Here is a 20367-nt window from a genome sequence, read left to right on the forward strand (position 1 = left end):
TGAACACCAGGGTTTTGGAGATCCTCCGGCGTTCGTCTCATTATTTCACCGATCACAAAGTTAAAAAGGAATGGAGAGAGTGGGCATCCCTGACGGACACTGCTTTGCGTATTACTGAGCAGTTCAGAAGCGAGTTAATTTCTGTTTGGATGAACCCACGCCACAAATTTCCTATGACTCTAGCTATCCGCGATTCGCCAAGCGGTTAACCTTAACTTTCAAACCCTCACCTGGGGACTTGAATAAAACTACATGGGATATAGTGGGATGATAATTACATGGCAACTGAATGTTGTATCAAACTGCTGTCCCCGCTCCAGTGCCTTCGTGTCGGAAAAAGGCTCGCCAATAAGGAACACAACAGCTTTATTGCCAACAATCGAGTGCCAGTTACAAGGGCCTCGCGCTATTTAAAGCGTACTTTTGACATTGATCTAGGCCATCTGATCGGCGTTGGATGAGCACTCATCACGGTCGGTAGTGCTTCTGTGAAATGCTCGATCACCCATCATCGTTGCTGAATTGATCGACTGCTTGAGCGTTCGATCGGGAACTGGCCTTTCTGGCCTGGACGGCTTCCATACTGCGATTTCGGTGATTGATCGACTGAGCGTTCGATCGGGAACTGGCCTTTCTGGCCTGGACGGCTTCCATACTGCGATTTCGGTGGGGCTTGAATGTTTCAGTAGGTTTCGGGCATTCTGGGACTATTTTCAGGAATCTCACCTTCATGAAAACGAGGATAAACACAAGCTTTCTTGCAGTTGTAAGATTGGAATTATGCAAACCTGTGTTGCTAATATGGCGATTATGCGGCAAATTCTGCAGCTGCTCCAAAATATTAAGTAACTTTTACCAAATGGGCGTTGTACACACGGGCACAGTGGTCCTTCCATACCGCCATGAAGACGATATGGGGAGTCTAGGGAACACAGAATGAGCTGATACAGCAGGGTTATCATGTAAATCAACATGAAACCCGCATTTGTCTGTTTATTATACCGCTCGCCACACAACTTTGGCTGAGTAGCTCATTTAGTGCTCAGTAATCCAGGTGTGACTTCTAGCGTTAACTACGAGTTGTGGAGTGTTTTCGCTCACGTGTAGTGTCAAGCACTACAAGCATTGCGTATTACTGGAAATTTTGTGATTTAGCCCTAGTTTTGTAAGCACCTGTGTTATACTGAATTAATCAGCTAAATACGGTATGCACACGGAGTAACTACCCAACTTTCTAGATTATTTAGCAGTCGCACTATAATTATGTCGGGTCGAGCATCCGTGAGGAATTGAGAACAAAGCCGTTCAGAATCAGGATAACTCATGAATTCACACATCTTGTCAAGCCCGACCATCAAGTTTGTCGTCCACACTCATCCGAAACTTACTTTTCACTATCACTTCTGTCGATTGAACATGCAGGCAGTGCTCTGCTTTTGCTCATCATTAACGCTTTAGACCATCCGCAGGAATAATGCTGCTGTAAAATCCACCTCGCGAGCCATGTGCCAACTACACTTCACCCGTAGTCTGAAGACTAAAATTTGCTCAGTGTCTTTGGGACACGCATTATGATTCACGGGATGCTCACTCAGAATAGCTAAACAACCAGTCTATTTGTCATTTGAATGTGTTCGCCATTTTGCGTTAAGAAGTTTTACTGGTATTTGATCCCCCAAGTGAGGGATTATCTGCTCTTCCCGAAGGTGTCCATCGTAACGCAGGGATTGCTGTGACAATTTAACTGAAGATAGAAACTGAATGGGTATGAATGGTTGTGCCGATCTTTACTTCTTATCCCAAAAACGCATGCATATTACCGTTTCTGCGAAGAAAATGCCACCAACGTCTCATCATTAACATCACCATCAAAGCCCGACCTGAAGTTGGAACCTTATCGTAGTGGTGGGGCTTCTGTGCCGCAATGATCCTGAAGGTTATACTGGATAAAACTCAATTCCTAAAGGTTCAATCATGCCAGGAAGGCCAGTGTGGAGCAGCCCGACGAAGAACAGCAAGTCATCGTACTGCATTACGCTTGCCACAGCAGAGCAAATCAACTCACTGACTTCGATAAGTTTCGGTAGCTCAAGAATATCGAGCTGATTTGGAAACGCACAGTCATGCTTGAAAGTCGAATGGAAATGAGCTACAGAAACTATGCTCTCAGCTTTCAGAACTGTTTTTCCGAGCCACCCGACTCGACTAAATGAACAGCGGACATCCTCGGGGTTCAGCAAGCTTTTTTGCTGTCAGAAAGGCTAGACCAACAACCAACGACTGTGATGGCACACCCAAATACCTCAAGCACCGGATATCCAGAAGCTTGAAGAACGACAAGGGAAGCTGGTGGATTCCGAAGGCCCAGGAGATGCAGAAGTCTTCCCCTACAGGCAAGGGACGCACCCCATTTCAGCTGGTCCGATCAGCCGGTCAAAAGACGATAAGTATCAGAGAAACCATGTGCGAAAAAGATGGAGTGCCAATTCATTCAAAAGATCCTCATCTTGAGCGGTGAACACTTCAAAGAACAGTTCAGCTCCTATGCTGCAACAAAATCGCTGGAAGAGCCCACTGAACCTGAATGGAACATCGACACCAGTCCGCCATCAACAACAGAAATCCAGCGTGTGATATCACATCTTCTACGCGGCAAGGCACCTAGCCCGGATGATCTACAATCCGCACTCTTCGAAGGTGGTGAGGTTCTGCTGNTCGGACAACCAAAATTCAAAGATTTGCGACGAACAAAGAACGCCAGCGGAACAGAGATCTTCGACGGACATCTCAGTTTTCAAAAAATTGCACAAGAACATCAGGACAAAACCATCGTGCCATCGGCGTGGTATCCGTCGTAACTAAGGTGCTTTCTGGCATTGCTTTGCGCATTGTTTTTGTGTGGGGGGTAGGTGACAATTACCGGTTCGCGAAACAACAAAGTTGTTATCCAACACAGTCAAGATAAACACCATAACAGTTACGCTGTTCTTGAGACGATCAAACCAAGTTATTTGTCTGCAGCATCATTCCAGTTCATAGTGGCCCGAAACCCGAATGGAGAACGAAGAGTGAAGTACTATCGGGATACTCATGCTAAGAAAAAAAAGTAACCTTGGTGCTAGAGAAAAGCTTGAATGAAAGGTCTCTTGGTCAACAGTCTGGCCTTTTACATCTCATCATCATCACCATGGGCAGCATGACATGTTGAAGAAAAGAGTAAATCCTGACCGCAAGGCAGTGGTGTTTGGCTGGAAATGCAAATACATCAACATTTTTACGGAACACGTCGCCACACATGTTCCGACCCCTAACCAGCCAATACTTGCTTAATTTTCAAAACTGATGCGAATGTCGAAGGGTTAGGTCCGACCACACCGACACAAGGTTCCGTAGCTGACATAAGGAACTAAAGCGCGGTCAACTTAGTCGAACTCATCTGGCAAACTCTACGCTTAGGAGTAGAACAATACACCGAAAACTGAAGAAATGATCTGAATAGTTAGGATCTGTATAATGCTAATGATGATGACTGTGAATATGCAGCGACAGGATAAAAACACCGACATGACACCCATGGGGTGAAGACTCACCTCCCTCAGCAGCGTAAGAAAGGCGACCGCATCTGGGCTTACAAACAAGATTGGATGTCGGGAAAGGCGTGCCAAAAATAATTGAAGTCCCAGGGCACGGGGACGGAGAAAATTATCCGAAAAGCGATCTAAGGCTGTTGTTAGCATTTTCCCGGGTAGCGGCTACAATCGGAAGTATGCAGTGCACGGGATATAGGTCATATGTTTTCGCTTACATTAGTGAATAAAAAAGTGGCGACAACCACACATAAATGTCCTTCGGACAACATTGTACCGAAAACTCAACGTGCAGTTCAGTTGTCTTAACTAACGATCTACCAGGAGCACAGCAAAAGCACGGTCGAAATACCAATCACATGCTTCCCGTTGGTTTGATGCCTGGCCAGTCCGCAAATTACACTGACTGGCTTATCAAACTGCCAGCCGAAAAGAAAGCAGTGCTGAAGAGGTTTTCACACAAGGTCCTCATCAACGCAGGTGAAAAATTGGCCCGAACCGGTCAAGCGCTCCCTAAAAACTGCCACTGCTAAAAAGATTCCACGAAAAGTCGTTTCCAAACGGCATGGGATGTGGGACTACTGAAATGACATTAGCTAGAAAACAATAAAACGGCGACTGGCAGTTGGCTGACTGCTTTACTATCCTTGGCCACATATTACGTATTTGTGGATAAGAAAACTGAATACACTCAGTGTAGATAGTCACTGTGTGTATGGCTCCAAGAGAACAGGACTTCTAATGAAAAAAATGACCTCTTGAAGCGAAGAGATAGTTGTTAAAACCTGTCCATGACCAGATAAGGAATGTCTCGAAGTTGGAATTATTGATAGTGCGATCCACACCGCTTTTCGGATAAGAAACGTGGCCTCTACGCGCAGGGGACATGCGAAGATTATCGATGTCTATCGGTCCGAAGTACCAGCCGGTTTCAGTGAGAATATCGGATTAGCAATGGGGAATGACCCAGGACGGCTCGAGGAACTTTCACGCGATGGAGAAGCTACTTACGAATCGTAGGTTACGCTGATTAGGACATGTGCTTGACATGTTGGAGGAATATCTACCCCTTTAATGTAGCTCTGTGCTGAGTACAGACGACTGAGAGGCAGATAGTCTATGACATGGCAGCCAATTATGAAAGCTAAACCCTGTCTGGTTGACGACTACCGCTTCACTGGATACAGACCTCCTGGGGTTTTAATCGCATTGGCACACACTGCACAATCATGCAGTCCATGGGGCACCCTCCATAAGTAGCAGCCCATTTTTTCATGTATTTTAATGATTCGATTCAACACCAAATACGCCATCGTCTCCAATGCCTGGCTCTATTTCATCTGCTCCAGCACTTTCTGGTGGCCGAAACTGAGAAGCTGAAACCAACGTATCTTTGGCAGGTGGTTAACAGATGATTGACTGAACTGAACTTTCATGCGTGTCCAATAAACACTTCGAGGTCCTATACATTTTCAATACACGAAGATCATGGAGGAGCATTATCTGAATACACTGTACATGCAGTAAAAAGTCGAGTAGGAACCGAAATGAAGGTTACAAGGATGGGAGGAACTGCAATTTCCATGGTCCCCGTGGTGCGGTTTGTTATTCGTCCCAGATGAGGGGAGAAGAATAAAGAAGGCATGACATTCGAATTCACAGTCCAGGAAAAAGTTACCTGGCTTTACGAGACAGAAACTACCGACCGATCTCTAGTTCAGTAAACCTAATGATGAGTTCATCCAACTTTGCTATCGAAGATGTTGATAATTCAACGTGACAACCGCACAATCCACAGCACGTAGTCAGCGAAATCATGGCTGCTGAAGGGAATATTCAACTATAGCCCAGCCCATATACAGTCCGGATACACACACCATCAAAAACATGCGAGATGTCGGGGAGGTGTGACGAGATTCTCTTTAACGCGAGTAAAATGATGACAGTGGATATCTAGAGGAAGTTGGGAGCAGACCTGCCGCAGAATTTAGTCACAAGACACCCAAACGGTGCCCGCTATTAGGAATTTTTCACAGGTTGAAGAATTTTTCCCACTTGGTTTGAACTGTCCTGATGAGCACTGCGTGTTTTCCATTACGGGGACATGTTTTATGCGCATCAAATGGAACATGGTCAACAACTTCAGTGAAAAGTTGCGTTAGCTTACAGTGGTTCGTAAACTGGTTTGGATATGATCAAACCAAAGAACGCGATTCGGTAACGTTTACCCATCAAGAGAGCCAAAGCCTTCCCAAGTGTGGTTGCTCCCAAAAGGCCGGCCATGTTCGCATTACGTTCATTGGTAAGTGCGTATTGTGCAGTCGCGAACATCTGGAAGCTTCAAATGACACTGGAAAGCACTTTTTTAAGAATCTCCCTTGCCTTTTAACATACGGATTGTGATCATCCAAAAAATCGCATATATCACCAAATACTCAATCCAGTTGAAAGGAGTGTGTTTGCTTAACCATCTACAAGTTGCTCCAAGACACTACAATGAAATCGAATCTGACGATCCAGCCGCCGATGAGTATAAGACTTGTTTCCGCTTGAAGAAGGGTTCCGGAAATTCATTTCCGACAGAGGAACTGTTTACAACTATCCCGATCGGTTGTGCTTTATCGTGAAAGTTGAAATAGTCATTGTGAGCTGCTGAAATCCACTTTGCCTAAGGGGCGCAATTTGATTCTCCATACACTACACTATGGATCTGGGATATTGCATTCAAATCACATCTCTTTCAACAGTCACCATACAAACCTGATGCAATCACCCTCATTACTTCACAGCAAAAGTTGGGAACATCGTACAAGTTTCGCTTTTACAACGGCCCATCAATAGTGCACATTCTTGGTCGTGCAACGATCTGAACTCACAAAATCAGGCACAGGAGGAGAAGCTGTTACCGCCACTCCATCGGCATATGCTGGAAGCACCTGAATCATCAGGTCCAAACTATCGAACGTGCTCACATCTGAGCTCGTGTTGACGAAACTAGAATCAAGTGTTTCCCCTCATTGGTGAGGACTACCCGGGATAATTGAGCCAGGACAGGAACGCGAATATCCAGAAAAGACTGAACGGAATTTGATGCCAATTCAGCAGAAGCACAACTCTCTACAACTCGTCTTAGATTTATCACCTACCGATTCCCCCCTAGTGTCCTGCAATGGTGAACCACTTGTGGTCGCTTCAAAGTGAGCACAATCTTTCTCAGGTTTCGCTTGTTACAATCCTGGTTGCACTTTGTGACTGTCCGGTTTGAGAATGGTGGTGAGTAATCCTGTATAAACGATCGTTGTCCCCTACACTACATGTTTTGCATACTGGCTGGCCTACTCGGGTTACGGGAACCTCAGTAAAAAAACTGTGAAACTCAGAACCCAATGTGGACCCAGCGTAGAAGGCAGATACTCCTTCGTTCACTAAGTTCACACTAAACAAGCATAAGAGAAAAACCGACCACAGTAGTCATTGCCCGTATATACAAGTGTACGGCGAATATCGAGGTTTGGTTCGAATGATCATCACGGAAACAACCAGGGCCGTGGATACCCAATAGCACAGATCTGAGACGAGGCAAACTACTGGGGAACGCAATTTATGTTTACTGGTCATCCCCAGGCTACAGTACTCTACTATCGTGTTAGCAGCGTGAATTTATTTGCTTACAAGTTCATGAGTAGGAATCAATAGCAAGGGGTGTCAGGCGGGATAAATTCTGCGATTAGAAACCCAATACCACTTTAGGTTGCTTCGGTCCGGTGGACTGTACTTAGTTTGCAGTGGGTACCCTAATCATTTCAAACAACTTGGTTAAGATAGGAACTTCAAGGCTGTTATGTGAAGCCTGGCGAAGGGTTCTTTTGTAAGAACTCACTCGTTCTGTTTTGCTAGCACGGTATTTACTCAAGTGCTCGGAACACATAGAGGTTTGCTTCTTCTAATGCTTTACAAATGTTATACTGATATTTCATACGAACTGCACTGAATACTTACCGGAATAAACAGAGACGGATGAAGCTGGGTAAGTCGGTTGTGAAGCCATTCAAAATCGCTGTACCGTCGCTCAACTTCAAAGTGCCCACCCGGATATTCCGGCTTTCTAGTCTGTTGAAGATAAATAAAATCAACAAATGAGGAACATAATGACAAAAACACAAGCGGAATTCACTTCGCATCATTATTGCGTGGGAGAATAGGAAAGATAGAACACACTAAGGTCGAGTGAAACAGTTGAAATTTACGGCAGACAATCACAAAAAGTTTGACACATGGTGTGATTAGACTTTAATTGACTTTTAGAGGCCTGTAGCTACGGCGAACTTCGTTCCACACATACATGACTGACGAGCGAAATCCAGGTCATCCATACGGGGGAAAATAGTGGGTACCGACTTGTGACTAGTCACGTGACACAACCTTGGGGATAAAAAAATTAAAGCACGTGGATCCTTTGCCAAAGTATGCAGAGGTGTACCTGGATCTGTTTCCAATGCTTGACACAGAGAATCGTTGTAAGACGGTAAACAAGCGCGCCACTTATGTTTAGCAGTACAATCCGTCATTTTCCTAGCGTATACGATATGACAATCCTAGCAACAAATGTAAAACAGTCAGCAGGTATTTTTGTGTTTAAGCCTATTCTTAAAACAGCGACTTCGGTATGAATATTCTCAATTTTTTGTTTTATTAATAATACTACACTTATGAGGACAAATGGATGAAAGCACGAGAGTAAATGCCGATCTTCAGTTCGACATTCCATAGGTTCGTTGTGAGTTAACCACTTGTGTCTAGCGCTTTTCGAAACGCCGAACTGTCACGAGCAAACGGATAATCTGCGTGAAATACCTTTCTCAACAGCACAGGAGTGGTAGAGCTTCAATAACACCACGAATCAGTGAACCCCTGTTGCAACTGAATTTTGTCCCCACTCCAGCGCCTTAGTGTCGGAAGAAGTTTCGTGACAAGGCACACAGTGGCTTTATTGCGAACAAGCGAGTGCCATATTTACAAGGGCCTCACCGTGTTTAAAGGGCACTTTTGACATTGATTCGGGCCGTCTGATCGGTGTTTGGTGAACGCTCATAATCATCGACCGTGTTTCTATGAAATGCCTGAATACTCAACATCGTCGGTCACGTTGCTGTGAAATGCCCGAACATTCATCATCGACGGCCATGAGTTTGTGACATGCCTGAACACTCATCGACCGTTGCTGAATTGATCGACTGTTTGAGTGTTCGATCGGGAAGTGACTTTTCCTGCCTGGGTGTAGCACGGCTACCCTATTGCGGTTTTTGTGAGGTCTAAATGTCTCAGTAGGTTTCGGGTACTCTAGAACCATCTTAGGAATCTGATCTTCCTGACAAGCACAACGACCGCAGTCTTGTTTCCCAAGACTTAACCATGCCAGTAGTCAAGAAATGGAGCCAGATAAAGTGCAATTGCATTTACACCGAGCCAGTGAATAATCTCCTTCCGTCTGGGATAGCACTGTAGAGATAGTAAGGTTTGCCCTTTAAGTAACGGCTACCACCAAATTTACGAAGGCAGCGGTGATAAATTCTCTTCGAGGCAGACGGAGTCCGACAAGGTTGCCCGTCGAGCGGTCGACTGTGTGAACGGGCGGATTGATGCAAACTAAAGCACTCAAAAAGGATAGATTGTACCCTGCACTGTAGAAGGAATGAGGAGTTTTAGCAAAGGCTGGCAACCTTGCCGTCGGGGCATTCGGAACGAAAACATACAGTGAATAAAAAGTGGAAAAAAGCAAAACACCATGCAAAACTGTGGTGGCATCAAGCTGGCAGCCGTATTGCCTAAAGTTTTCTGACATTGGTTGATCGAGCGCAGAATGGGACTAACGAAGATCGTCCATCGCTAGTTGAAAGCTGTTATTCACTCAGTCGATCTTCCGAAAATATGGGTGCAAAATGTTCAAAGGTCTCCATTCCCGGTGCTCATATATACGTATAAGCTTTTAAAAAGATACATTCCCGTGAATCCACACGAGCTTCCTGGATCAGATCTGCCATGGACAAAACCACCCTTAGTGGTCCACGGTCTTGCTAGATGTTTTCCGCAACTGAAGTACCTGCTCAACAACAAAAATGATGTTTTCTAATTACCTTGTCACAAATCCGTTGACGCCGTCCGACATCAGCAAAGCTTCTGAGCCAGTGGTGGGCGAAAACTTGAAAACGCCTAACAGAATCTGTCCGCAGAAGCCATGTCTCGCAACCATACATCAGACACCTCAACCATAGCTAGTACAACTACCTAGGTATCTAAAATCCTCCATAACATCCAGTGCTTCTCCTTGAATTGCAACAGGCATGTTCAGTTACTACACGTTTTGAGGCGTGGCTTTGCACTTTGAAGGTGCAAAGTGTATGCTGGTAGTTGTCTGTTTACTCAACAGTGCTTGTGTTCCGATTTCGTCTTCAAGGATGAGGATGATGTCGTCTGAATACTTCAGATCGACACGGCTCTCACCAGCAATGATTAAGACACCGGGGCTTTGTAGATCTTCTAGTGTTCAACTCAGTACCTCACCGAACACGAAACTGAATAACAATGAATAGAGTAGAAATAGAAATCGTTCAGCTGTAGCATCCTTTCGGTGCCTAACCGCCATGCCACCCAAAGGAAGAACGAGGGCTCGTATACTGTCAGGTTGCCCAAGCCTAGACAGGGGAAATCGAGAGGCAGAGGTCGGATTCGAACCACAGACCTTCCGGTCAAGATAGAGTGGACATCCTTATCGAACACCGCTTTTTGTAGGGAAGACTTTAGACACCCCACCTTACACTCTCACACGTCCCGAAGCAGTTGAATAGGGGAACCGGATTATGCTCAAACTTCTGGGGCATCCCCTCCCCAATATGGTTGTAGGTGGGCTGAGATACTGTCAGGGGACCCACACCTAAACAGAAAGGCAAATAGGATCCTCGGCCAGAACCTTTGGCTCAAAAGCCTGATTATGAAGCAGCAGGTGGTTGTCGGCATACTAATACACTTGTACAAGTTTTTAGGAACAAGTCGCCGTGCCTGTCCCAACCATCAATTTAGAAAACAAGGAGACTAATCGTCACACTTTTATCCGATGACTAATCACTCAGAGGGTAACAAAAGGAAACCATCAAGTGTAACTTAGTGGGTCAGAAGTATACAAACCATCACATCCAGACAAGGTCCAGTCTCCTGGCAGTAACATCACCTCAAGAGATTTATAGAAAACGATAAACCTAAATGGATAACCAGCGGGAGGGTCTGAATTTAAGGGATAGAGCGTGCCAGAAGGTATGGTGAAGGTATCATTTATTCAGCCGTAGCACACTTTTGGTGCCTGACTGCCATGCTACCCGAAGGAAGCACGAAGGCTTGGATACTGCCAGGTTGCCCTAGCCTAGACAGGGGAATTCGAGAGGCATAGGTCGGGGTCGAACCACGGACCTCCCTATCATTAAATTCGCGCTCTAACCAGTGGGCCATCTCGCTCCCAAAGGCACGACCACGTCAAGATTCGAACCTGGAATCTGTAGTCAGACGCGTAACCTATTGCACCACGCGGCTTTGGCGAAGGTATGCAGGGATTTTGAAGAGTTCAGTGTAAATGCATATGATGGACCCTAATCGTGAATGCTAACAAGGTCAGCGTTCAGCGTGCTTAAGGGGCAGTTTGAAGCGACAGTAACTGGACTTATGATAGGCACCATGGTCTGTAAATGGGTTTTCAGCCATTGAAAAAAGTGAGGATGGAACAGAATGCCGTAAAACTCCAGTGCTGAGGTGAATCTGGACTAGTGTTATTTTGATGCACTCCCACAGGCCGAAATCAGTTCATGGAGAAGATTCACAGGCGATACCTGAATAAAATCCCTCGAAAATTCGAGGCAAACCAAAAGCTCCTCCCAAAAAGTTTGGATCCGTTACCAGAGAGGAGGAAAATACGCCAACAAGTTCTCCAGACGGGCAATGCACACATCACACAGAATCTCTGTCCAAGCTAGGCTTCAGAACAAGAGACAAAAAGAGGATAATTGGAATGCGACGACCATTGTCCAGGTCAGAAAAAGATCCATGCTTGAGGATAAAGAGGACACGTTAAATTTTCCAAAAAAGTATACTATCGGCGGGTAAGGACAGGGTAGGGAGACGGTTGAACTGGAGGCGAAAACTCACGCCACTGCGACAAGAACTTAATGTCGCTTCGTATATCAGTAATAGGGAGGATAATGGGTGAACAAAAACTAAAACTGAAACTTGTACGGGACTCCAAAAGTATCAAGTCCAAGTAGCCGTAAGACCAAAGAAAATATGCTTGACGTTTTCGACAGTGGCAGTGCAAGAGTTATGGACAATCACATAGTCATGCACATCGAAAGGGGTGAAAGAGACTAGGAAAGGAGCATACCTAGGCCATTCACAGAATGCTGTTTTCGAGGGGTTATGAATAAAGTGCAGCATGGTACTGTGAACAAGCACCGAGGTACCATTTAAAACTCTCCAGAGGCTGAGAAGTACACCACCCAACCCTCTCATCTCGACCTGGGACCACTCAACCCTCGAAGCACCGGTACAGATGTGTAGTATTGGCTTGTTTGCAATGATGCGGTTCACTTGCGAACGACAAAATATGGAAGGAAACTTGCGTTTAAAACTACCCAAACCGCCTACAACATGGTCTACGGGGCATCGTACATGGGAAGTGCAACACGTTCATCGATTTGAAAATCTGTGCGCACCTGCATAGTGGGAGGGGATGATATCGACAGCCTACATCTAAGGTAAGTGAGAGACAGTGTACTGCTGCCAATGAGGATGGTAATCTCGATGCGATGTAGTCCAGTTTGTCGCAATGTGGAAGGGACCAAGGGATACGGTATCAAATACTCCGAAGACAACTGAGTCTGCGCGTCGGTCGCGTGAACGCCGGCCTCGGTAAACAGGTCGTTCAGCAAGCTTACTGTAAAAGTCTCCTTTACCTCGCGTGAACAGCCACGTCAGAGGTACGATGCATGTTGGAGACACCAACAAATTGAGCGTGAGAATCAGACTTTGTAAATAGTTTTAAGAATCTATAATAGAAGGACGGGTTTGATTCCCAGAATATCTCTCAGCATCATCATCATCATTGACAACACGATATCAGTTTTCAATACCGGTGCTTCGCTACCGGACAACCATGATTTGTGTGAAAGCCTTATTGTGAAGGAAAAACAAAGGTGCGTGGGGAAGGGACTTAATGCTAGCTTACTACAATCATTCCAAGGTGCCTACATCTCCAAACACACATTCAGGCAATCTGGATAGAAACTGACAACAAGATCGCCGCCGACATCGGTTGGCAGCCATAACTTGCAGCGTCTCAAACTAGACGTAGTAAGGATCATGCGGTCCCCATCCTGGAAGGCGAGTAGCACCGACAGCACCTAAACGTCTCGCTATCTCTTTCATACCCCTCTGCCAGGTCAAGTGTTGGCCACCTCTCTGTTTACGCCACTTTGAATTGGGCACGGAAAACAGCACTATCTTCGACAAACGATGGTTAGACACACGCAACACATGTCCCAACCAACGCGGCTTCTGATGCTGGACACACTCCTCAATGGAAGTATCCGTTGCAGAACCGAAAAATCTCTTTCTAATTGCCTCGTTACGGATACGCCAACACCAACTCACAACGATTGTCGAGCACCTGACGACGTCTCAGTTCCGCCGCTCGAACAAACCAAGTCTCACAGCCATACAACAAAACAGCCTGCATTATAGCTCGATACACACGTCCTTTGAGATTAACGGATACACCAATTCGACGCCATGGGTATCTCAAATTCGCAAATGCGACCCGAACCTTTCGGATTCGTGGATTGACCTCATCTGTCACACTACAATCAGAAATAATGCAACCCCCAAGATACGTAAAACGTTCCACAACTTTCAGTGCCTCTCGCTGGAATATAATGGGCGTGTTTAGTGACTGCATGTCCAGAACCATTGTAGGTGCAGAGCGCATACCAAAGGACGGGATGATTTTGGTTATTTCGTCCAAAAACACTCGCGCCTTCTCCTTTTCGAAGATGAGAACAATGTAGTCTGTATAATCGAGATCGACAAGGTCTTCATCACAGGCTATTTGAACACCGGGGTTTTGAAAACCTTCGAGTGTTCGTCTCATCATTTCGTCGGTCACAAGATTAATTAGAAGTGGGATACCACTTTGTGTGCGGGAGTTTTTGTAGAGCTCGCCGTATGCTCTCACACGTCCGGAAGTCTGGGACTACAAAGAACGTACTATATTTACGAACTTCCGGGGTATTCCTTGGTGGGCAAACGTGTCAAGATGAACAGACCCGTCACCCGAGTCAAATGTACCTCGGAAATCCAGGAATACTGGAATTGTGGGTCGCTTATATGTATGGCGTTGTTCTAGCACCTGACGAACTGTGGAGATTTGGTCAACACAACCCCTACCAGGCCGGAATCCCGCTTGCTGCCCTCGAGTCAGTGTTTCACGAGCCACCATAAGGCAACGAAGCACCAGCGACACCAACGGTCTCGTTACGACCGGGGTCGACCTTATTTCCCTGCCACACTCACTACGAGCCCCTTTTTTGAAAATGAGCACTATCACCGACTCTCCTTGTTTGTCTGGGACAGATTCCTTTTCTCAAATGCAAGCAAACAGATCAGACAAGCGCTGACTGGGGATTTCACCCCCATCTTTGAACAATGCAAGTGGGAGGTCATCCGGACCAGAGGCTCGGTGGCGCTTAAGACAAAATATGCAGTCAGAAACCTCCGAGGCCGTAGGCGGTTCCACATTCGCCGTCTAGGATTCTACGTCACCTGTGAGCTCCAAATGGGTGCCAACTGGTGGCCATGACAATTGTTTTCCGAAGTATTCGGCCCATTGGTTGGGATGTTTTTCTTTATTTGAGATGTTCACTCCATTCCGATCCTTGATGGCTTCATTCACAGGCGGTTTTCTGGGACCGGTCGCGCGGATCAATTGAAATAATCTTCGGGTACTACCAGCTTTCTAGGTCTCTTCCATTTCTTTGACTTTCTGTGTTCACCAGACTTCACGGTCGGCTTGCACGCTCATCTTCACTTGACGTCTGATACTTCATTGCATCAAGTTATCTTTGGGGCCGGTTGGGGTATTTCTCCGAGACTTAAGCGGTGCCATTGTTCGGTCTGATATCCAGTGCTGAAGTGAAAAGCATCACAGCAGCTAAACAAATATGCCTCCTCGGCTATGAAGTCTCTAAAGGAATTATCGAACCACATCCTGAACGAATGAGCCCCATTCGTCAAGTCCCTCATCCACATGACGCTAAATCCCAACAACGAGTTGTTGGTATCGAGAAATACACTCATTTGCAAATCAGTTTGGTTTTCACGGGAGGCTCAATTGAATCTCTCGTTTATGATGTCCTCCAGCTGAATGTGCTGCACACAGGCCGCCTCATGATTCAGTTGGCACGATATTCGAGATATCGCAGTATATTTTCATAAAGGAAACTACTCACAAGGTTGCTGTCGAAGAGTTTTCAGCAACCTTGTGAGTAGTTTCCTTTATGAGTTGTTGGTATGTTGCTTATTATTCACAATGGATACCATGCTTCTCTGACAAAATTAGTGCTTGTCAGAAATACGACTGTCCCCTTACCGCAGCGTGTGTAACAGTCTTTCGAAAATTCAAAGGAGTTGGAGAACGCTATGGTTGTGATAGTCGACCACAACTCACCCTCACTTGTCGAGATGGACGCCTCAGATATAGCCATTGCTGCATCCGTAACTCAGAACGGCCGGCCGGTGGCCTTCGTTTTCTAGAACAGTGACACCGAGCGAAAAGAATCACTCTGTTATTGAGAAAGAGGCAAACGTCATCGTTCAATCTATCCATAAACAAAAGCATTGTCTCTTCGGAAAACACTTCAAGCTTACCACTGACCGGCGGCCCGTTTCCCTGATGTATGGTGTGTCGCAGAAAACTGAGATAAAAAGTGATAAAATCCAGCAACGGAAAATGGGAGTGCTCGCTTTTAGCTACGGTGCCAGCTACAGACCTGGAAAAGACGGTCTGGTGGCTGACACCTTATCGCGTAATCTGTGCGCCAATCTGATCGGCAACGATAAATTAAACGAAATCCATTACTTGTGTCGTCCCGGAATTAATCGCATACACCACTTTGTTCAGTTATTAAATGTCCACATGAGTTGTTCTCTTTGTTTGGTATGCCTGCACATGTAGATTCGGATCGTGGCTCCTCATTCATATCTAACGAACTGTCCACATCCCTACATGACCCCTACTAAACCTTAATGGGTCGCTGAGGTGCGCAAACCGTCACACTACGGTAAGGTCCAGTCTCTTCTTGATGGCATTGCGACAAAATAACCTGATCATATTCTGATGCATGCTACGAAGACACTGCTAACCTATACGTCACTGTCAGTAGATAACAATGATGCTGTGTTGTTGATGATGGCGTCTTCTATCAAGAGGTTGAAAATGTATGGGGCATGGAGGCCACCCTGCCCACTTGTGTTGAAGGGCTTGACCAATCTACCCGAAGAGACTTTGATCGCTCAGCCCGAGGAACGTGCTTAAAAACGTTCGAATGTTTTTCCAAGCTGTCACTTGCCCTACTCTTTGCGATCAATTTTCCCTGGACGACGACCAAGTGATAATGGTCGGGAAGTAAGGTGCTGACAATCGCTTAGCATCACCATAATTATACGAATTTTTAGGGAGGGGTGTCACACACGTGCAATCCTTCTCAGCTGACATACTGTTTGTAGCAGGCAGTTCGTGTATTCCAGGATCCACAGATGTATCAATCCGTGAATTCGTGAACAACACAAGCCCGTGCACTTGGAACGACGGACAACTGAGCAAACTAGTGTGCAAGTGATTGTCCAAACGCCAGAGACAGCACAAAGACATTGCCCACACGAATCCAATATCTTATGACAGTGGTTAGCCCCCTCACAGCCCGATCTGAAAACGTTACATGCCGCAGGTCATGAAAAGCCTTGATCAAATTTCCAACACGAAATACACTTACGTCGGTGATTATCCTAAACAGTACGAAAGTTTCATACGTGGAGACGAACTTTCTGTAGCGGCTAATGAATGTGTTGCAGGTCCGTGTAAATCTCGACGGTATGCCCTCATCTGGCATTCCATCCTGACCAGGTTAATTTGGAACAAATGTTCTACATACCAGGAATAATGGCCTGTTGTGGGTTCTGTCCAGTTCATTGCATTTGGACATCAGGAGCCGAAGTGACAGAGTTGCCACAGAGGGCGTAGATAGCTAGTGGTGACTCTCCGTCCGCGTGAAATGCATGCGAATAAACAGCTGTGACATCAAGCAGCGCACCCAACAGAGGGCTTAACTTAACCTCCGTACATGATTGGTCCGTTTATCTAGTAGGCTCGGGTGTTGCGGGAAGTCGGAGCCGCACGAACTCGGTTCGGTGGGTTCCCGGTTCTAGACAAAGACGTAGCTTTCGTACCTTAGAGAGGACGAGAAGTGAACAGGAGGTCACTGTTTGGGCTGGTGGTCCTAAATGGGATTAACTGTTCTCTGGTTTGGGGAATAGACCGAAAAGTTTGCTGGTTTATGGAGTAGATTTGGTGATGGGACAATTATGGCAGATTATGAAACAAATTGGTGAAGAATGTTTGAAGGTGTACTGATGAGGCGCAACACCTACCTGATATGTTATTTCAGAGTGAAACAACTACCTAAAAATCAGATTTTTCTTGGTCGGCTGATGTAAATATGATGGGATAGTTTTGGCTTGTGCCCCTAAAGTTAGTGTTTTGGGGAATGTTGAAAAGGTGGTCACTAGCCCAGGAGTTAAAGATATCGTAAGTGTATGTGGAAGTGAGGGAAGTTGGATTTCTTCAGGTTAGAAAAAAGTTTTATGTTGAAGTTAGACCAATCTGATCGTCCACTTGGATGAGCTGGGGACCATCACAGTTGAGAAATAATTAAGGGTAAGTGAAAACCCAAGGTTTCTCTAGCAGTGAACCATGGGGATTGGGGCCGTGTTGAATTTTACAGACAAGTGAAAGGAAGAAAGGTATGTGTTTTTCATGGACACATGGAAGGTACTCTGGGGGTTCGGGGAGGGATATTGGTCTTGACCCGGGAAGCGCAAACGTCGGCAACCTGCTGCAGAGTGTAGGGTTCAGTGCATCGAATGTTTGGAACGTTAGTGTTTTTGATGCCTCAGAGTTATGATAAAGGCGACGTTAGTATTAAGGATTAGGAATAGCCTTTTACATGCGTGGAAATTTGTAGTGCTCTGCTTTATGCCTGAAGTCTAGATGAAGCTGAGTCGCCAGGGACTGCTTCGAGAAATTGTTTAACTTAAAGCCAGAAAGACACCTGGACGGTAAACTCCTAGGTGCTTCCATCGATAAGGTGTGAGCTTACGGGGGAATAAACCGAAAGTACTGAGGCAACGAAGATCACTCATTGTGAAGGCAGTCCTAAAAAGCTATGGCAATATCTGAGAGGATGAGAGTCAGGTTCTTGAAGCAAGAGCGGAGCAAAAACAGCCGTGCTGGTCCAGCTGATAGAGTTTGTTGGCAATTATGCAATTAAGCAACAAAATGTTGACTTTTTCCACTGTTTTTCACATCAAGCTAATTCGACGTTAGTTGTTTGCGTGGTAGCACTTAGCTTCTCTGCTAAACCCAGTGGATGGGCGCGCACAGCCAGGCAAAAAAACGAGAAAAGACGGAGGAAAACAGAGGTTTATATCGGGGACAGAGCTCGTCAGTACATTTTTTGAGGAGTCCGCCTGAACCTGGGGAACTGACCGATTTGAGCGTGAAGTGAACCACCACTTTTCCACGAATAGGGAGCGCGATCGCCTCAAGAACATCCGTGTAATGCCGTTGAAACTCGACTGTATCTGCATGTACTCTATCACATGAGCTTACGTGCGCCTCTCCCTCTCTCCCTCTCCATTACAGGTACCATTGTCGAGCCACCATGAGCCCCGGACAGGAAAGAGTAGCCGCTTATACACCCCCTGACTGAAGTTGGCCTAGCATTGTATCCCTGACTTCGGGTTTTGGATACGGTGCAATACACATGTGTTGTTGCCACGCTCCGATCTTCTTTCCTGTGTCACCCGACCTGTGCGAATGTGTGCTGTGTGTGCCGTGTGGATTCAGCAATTCCAATCTCTATATCCGCACATTTCAGAACCGACGTGTGCCGTCGCTACATCCTCTCGAACGTCGAATACCGCTGACTCCCTGACGTCCAACGCTGCACCGTTAGCATGGATGCAGGCTTTGTGGAGAAGCAGCTGCCGATATCGTGTTTTGTAAACCCTTAAAAATTCTGGTTGTGAGTGGTGAAGTCGTCCGAAGCCCATAAGAACGATGGGATCAGAAGTGTCAGAAAAGTGCTCTTGGAGAGGCTTGAACCTAGGGGCAGGAGTTCTACTAAGATTCGCCCGCTGCAGCATTTTATTGTGGAAATACTTTTCCGGTAGGAGCTGAGGTGCATTTTGAAGTACCTATTACAGCCTTCCTGAAGTAGCTCGTAATGATATCTCTTTTCCGAATAATTTGTCCGTGAATATCTCCAGCAGGTCCAACTTCTGGGATCAAACGCGAGTTGGGATGACTTTTTGGTGTTTTGAGTATGGGGGACGGTATTACTCTTTCCACATCAGTTGAGGAAAGACACTTCTATCACCGTTCCTAGAGAGTCTTCTGTGCTCCCATAGCCATCAAGGTCATGGGCGAAACGCGGTGTAGTGGTTGCTAGATCTGAGCATATACGAATTTCACAGGACGATTGGAGCTATCGGAAAGTGCGCAGTTCGTATTCAGTAGGCAATGGGAGCTGAAGGATGAAGGCGATAAACGCTATGTCGGGAACTGATTCCGTTAAAATGTTTTGCTAAACAATATGAACTAAGCAGAACGTACGATCAATAATAATGCGGTCAGTAGGAGCAGAAAAAGAACCATGAATCGGCAGGTCTTTTTTGGGAGCAATAGCGCATAAGTGCTGAATGATACACAAACGCGAGGATACGGGCGTCCAAATAGCGTAAACTAGCCGTGTGGAGACATAACGGCGCATAAGACGCAGTACGTGCCGAAAGAATCATTGTCTAGAAAACGGGTATCAACTGAATTTGGCAAAAATTCATTGTACCTTATTGCGTTATCCTAGTTGGTCACTCCCAACAGGTGTCTGACAAAGAATGAGAAGGTGCCGGTTGAAGAATACAGCCAAGTCAGTGGCGTGTGATTTGATTAAAGTGGTCTCACCGCTATCATGTTGAGCTCAGATGCATTTCGGAAAAACCTGGAATTGCAGGTGCCTCGGTTGAGCTTGCGGTCGCCCACTGCCGCAGACAGTATCAGTTCAGATGGTAGCATGCTCCAGTGGCACAGGAATTTCTCCATGGAAAAGCGCCCTTCGTCGTTTGGGCGGGAACTTTTCCTCTCTGGCTCTATGCGGTGCGGTCATAGCTTAAAATTTTGCATTTGGTAATGAGGTACCTAAGGGTACATATCTGCCACTTCTTGTGTCATCCTAACGGTACCTACGGTGTTACCGAGTATTTAATGCGTCCGCAATGGGAACAATTTGAGCTTCTCAAGGAATCTCGGCACACTGGGCCACTACATCTCAGCACTAAATTGATGAAATGTCGACGAACTATTCCGAAGGAGCTGCGTCTTTTAGCCATGCTCTCAGGCTGGTGTGCAGCT

General features: G+C 46.0%; 2 protein-coding genes across 2 annotated transcripts in view; one reads left to right on the forward strand and one right to left on the reverse strand.

Moving 5' to 3' along the window:
* Positions 1–16924, reverse strand: part of T265_12051 (hypothetical protein) — a gene marked incomplete at both ends in the record, with an annotated part of 27595 nt that extends 10671 nt beyond the window's left edge. Inside the window, 7 exons of the mRNA XM_009178968.1 lie at positions 3591–3752; positions 6464–6581; positions 7587–7697; positions 9722–9797; positions 13278–13875; positions 16673–16795; positions 16832–16924. Of these exons, the coding sequence (XP_009177232.1) occupies positions 3591–3752; positions 6464–6581; positions 7587–7697; positions 9722–9797; positions 13278–13875; positions 16673–16795; positions 16832–16882 (1239 nt within the window). The remainder of the gene's footprint in view (positions 1–3590; positions 3753–6463; positions 6582–7586; positions 7698–9721; positions 9798–13277; positions 13876–16672; positions 16796–16831) is intronic.
* On the forward strand, positions 2475–18667 carry T265_12052 (hypothetical protein; the record flags this gene model as incomplete). Its single annotated transcript, XM_009178969.1, has 3 exons — positions 2475–2700; positions 4387–4603; positions 18601–18667. 3 exons carry the CDS (start codon positions 2475–2477, stop codon positions 18665–18667), a joined length of 510 nt encoding a protein of 169 aa, XP_009177233.1.
* Positions 18668–20367: the final 1700 nt, after the last annotated feature.

Source organism: Opisthorchis viverrini, assembly GCF_000715545.1.
Source record: "Opisthorchis viverrini unplaced genomic scaffold scaffold2696, whole genome shotgun sequence".
NCBI lineage: Eukaryota > Metazoa > Platyhelminthes > Trematoda > Opisthorchiida > Opisthorchiidae > Opisthorchis > Opisthorchis viverrini.